This window comes from Pavona decussata, unplaced genomic scaffold, assembly GCF_977016875.1.
Source record: "Pavona decussata unplaced genomic scaffold, jaPavDecu1.1 SCAFFOLD_59, whole genome shotgun sequence".
Classification (NCBI taxonomy): Eukaryota; Metazoa; Cnidaria; class Anthozoa; order Scleractinia; family Agariciidae; genus Pavona; species Pavona decussata.
In genome coordinates this window covers 2,055,001-2,058,609 of record NW_028145481.1, presented here as the reverse complement: position 1 = coordinate 2,058,609, position 3,609 = coordinate 2,055,001, and the positions used below count along the sequence as shown (strand labels likewise).

Genomic DNA, 3,609 nt, shown 5'->3' with positions numbered 1-3,609 from the left:
TTTCAGCCATGGTCTTGATTGGATTCCTGCTCAATCGTCAAGCGCGTCAGACTTCTAGTATTTTATGTTTTCTCGGGGCTGATAACAAAGAAAGGGAAACACACGAGCGCTCGGCTCCCAATTTTCTCTTTTCACCTGAATTTGTATGCGTTCGTTATCGATGCCAGAGGTGTTCTTCGTGAATGAGGTCAAAAGTTCTTAATTCCAGAAAATCTTGCACGAATTTGGTTTTAAGTCTGTTATTTTGTGCGGTTTTTATTGTTTAAATCTTGGGTTACAAAAAATAATGTTAAGGGGGCGAACTTAATTTTACACTAAAACACCACAGAATGGATTTCCAGTTAAAACAAAGCCGACAGTCAAGATTTATTTTTTTCTTCAAAACGGTTTGACGTCAAGCATGCGCATTGCGCCATTCAGTTCGCTTGACTTGCGGACAAAGACACCTAGGAAGGGGTCAGCGTCTTGGTGTTATAACTTCCATTCATCCAACAGGAGCAAAAAAATAAAACGTCAATTTGTTCTTTACTATTCTGCACACGAACCTGAGATAAAATAAAAATAGTTATTGGCTTGAAGTAGTCTTAATCCTGACGTACACATGGCAATATTAATTATATTTGTGCCAATGGACTTACTTTATTCAAGTAAGTGAAAAAAAATGAAAGAGTATAAGTGTTTTCTATCATTTGCTCATAATATATAACTCTTTTCAAAATTCCCAATTGGCAGAGAGGTTTACCAGTTGGCTATTTGCAAAGTGTGGCCGAGGATTTTTAAAAACAATGGGGATTACTACGAAACAAATCCATCTAGTGGTCAGAGAGGGTACTTGGAAACGAGACTTCCAGATTGTAAGTCTTCGCCTCCAATCATTCGACCACACCATACCGCCTCCTTAACCTCGCTGTATCCATGATATTACATACACGTAACATTCATGCACAACCATCACTCGACTGTTAAATCCGGCAGCGACAGCCTTCATCCTAATTTATCATTTATACTGAAACCTACTTCTTTTGTCTCAACACCCAGTTACGTGCAAGTGCGAGAATGTTGCGAGTTACTAGGGATTTAAAGAAAGGCTTGCATACCTTGCTCAAAAACCATCCCGCCGCAAAGCTTCCATCATCGTCGTTTCTGATAGTCAGCTTGGTCAGTCGTCCCAAGTTTGGTGAAATTACGTTGAATGTATCCACACTAAAAGAATGAAATGATTGTATTAAAAATTTTTTTTACATAATGTGTTTTCAAAATTGTGTTTTGTATCGAGTTTAATTTTAGGATTTGGGCACGTGGCACGACGCAAAGCACTGAATAAACTTTAATTTAAAATTATTATTGCCAGTACTTACCTGCCCCTCTCAAACGCGTCCTTCTTTCCCGCCAATTCTACTTCTCCTGAATTTCGCGTCTGGCCGAATAGCTCAACAAACATTCTGGCGTCAGTTCCCGCAAAAAACTTGTTGCCCGTATACACAGTCACTTTGTAGTTATCAACTGTAAAATAAAGTTTAGGCTTAAGATAAAAATACGTTATGTGGACAATCTTCTATAGTCTGTCTATTGAGGAGAAGCAGTTACATCAGTGGTAGCTCTTTCACCACAGGGAGTCCACAAAAGTTGTGAAAAAGAAATAAATTAATAAATTATCGACTTACGTTGTCCGTTTCTTGTGGTTTTCTATAGTGCTCATTTGCATACAATTTACGCGACGGCACTATGTTATGTACTGAGTTGTGCGAGAGCGGATCTGAGATCTGCTGACTTTACAAACTAAAGCTGGATGATTTGGGAACAGACTTACCTGTCAGAATCCCAAGAAGAAACAATTTTGAGCCAGCATTTTAGCTCCCTTTTCGTAGTTTTGATCGGTGTAGTTTTTCGCAACAACTACAGCCAGTTACCTTGGCGCAGACGTCACAGATTTACACGCCATCACGACCGAAATGTCGCCTCTCTCTACCTCCTAAAGATGCTTTTGCGCGACAGCATGGACAGTCACCTCTTCCTGTTCTGTCACAAATTGCTCGAGACCGGAAATAAATTTTCAGCCGACTTGTCGCGAAAACCTAAATTTTGTAAATAAAACCAAAGTAGAATTTCAGTTCGCGCAATTTGCGACTAAACAGGGAGCGGTGACTGTCCATGGCTGTCGCACAAAAGCATATTTATATATAGTAAAGTCAGCAGAGCTCAGATCCGCTCGCGCACAACTCAGTACACGACATAGTGCTGTCGCGTAAATTGTATGCAACTGAGCACTATAGAAAACCACAAGAAACGAACAACGTAAGTCGATAATTTATTAATTGATTTCTTTTTCACAACTTTTGTGGACTCCCTGTGCTTTCACTAAAACTTTTTTCAGTCCAGCACGGACTTTAGAGTTGTTAGTTGCTTGTGGGGTAGAAAAATCATTCCCCTGCCCTTTCCCACCCTATATCCCAATACAATCTTCTGAAACTTTTAGCTTAACCCTCAGCTATATTAGAAAGCCTTTTTCCATTTAAATAGCTGTGTAGCTGGTAAGCGGCCTGAGTAATAAACGGCGTTTTGCGATGGTGATACTGGTTTTTTCCTTTCGCGGGGAAACAAGTGGTGGCACCACTAAACGACTCTCTGTCTACACACAGGCTTCTTGTCTCCACGGAGAAAGACACCTTTTAATTTTGAAAGGCCCTCATCCAAATTACGTTCCAAATGAACTGTGTGCATTTTGTTTTACCTTGTCTTAGTCCCTCTGGGCACTTATACAGCAGGTTGGTTTGCATCACATCCACAGCAGACAGGGAGTTGACGTTACCGAGTGGCATGCTGGGATCGACTATAGCCTGGATTGTATCACCTCCATTGCTGCTGAACTCCTTTTTAGTATAATGCATGATGGATTGAAAGTCATACGGCTGACCAAGCGTGGTGGACTCGCCTCTTGCACGGATCTCGAACTCGCTCAAGTGGTCTGCAGCAATAAGAAAAACAATGATCATTATGCCTGACGAGGCGAACTTATCTCGGAGTCTGGAAAAAAACCTAACATTAGTGGTACAAATGCATTCATTTTGGGTTGAATTTGAATGTGAATACACATTACCATTTTTTATGTTGTCCCACAAAATCCTGACAAACTTGTCTCTATCCGGCCTCGTATGTTCATGGAAGAATCCCAGTGCGTGCATGAGTTCATGAGTCACGTGACCTCTGTTCTTGCAGCCCTCCCCCAGTGAGAGCAACTGTTTCCCGCCTTTTTTGCCAATATTTGATTGACAGAAACCGCTGTAAATAATTAAAGAAATTGTTTTCAGTCGATCAACAGCGCAATCAAAACCAAATGTGGTATTCAGTCGCAGATCCAGACCTTCGAGTAAGCTGGTGGTGGGAACGGACGCGTTAAATAAATAAATAAATAAATAAATAAATAAACTTTTTGGCTTGCACAATTACTGCTAGACCCAGTAGTTTAAATTGCTTTCGAACACTCAACTTGCTTCTGTTCTTGAACAAAATAACTCGGGACCTCGCAGCTATGATCCCTGGATCCTCGGTCCCGGCCTCCCTTAGTTACATAAACAAAGCAACTATACCATTTCAAGAATGGCTGAACCT

General features: G+C 40.8%; 1 protein-coding gene across 3 annotated transcripts in view; it reads right to left on the bottom strand.

Moving 5' to 3' along the window:
* Positions 1-341: 341 nt before the first annotated feature.
* The window catches only part of LOC146479390 (high choriolytic enzyme 2-like), a 13,340-nt gene continuing 10,072 nt past the window's right edge, over positions 342-3,609 (bottom strand). For 2 of the 3 annotated variants that reach the window (XM_085111043.1, XM_085111041.1), the window contains exons 4-8: positions 3,098-3,279; positions 2,732-2,965; positions 1,359-1,503; positions 1,098-1,203; positions 342-545 (exon numbers count right to left, since the gene is read on the bottom strand). In XM_085111043.1, the coding sequence (XP_084967169.1) occupies positions 447-545; positions 1,098-1,203; positions 1,359-1,503; positions 2,732-2,965; positions 3,098-3,279 (766 nt within the window). In that variant the 3' untranslated portion in view covers positions 342-446. The other variant, XM_085111042.1, reaches the window with a different exon arrangement.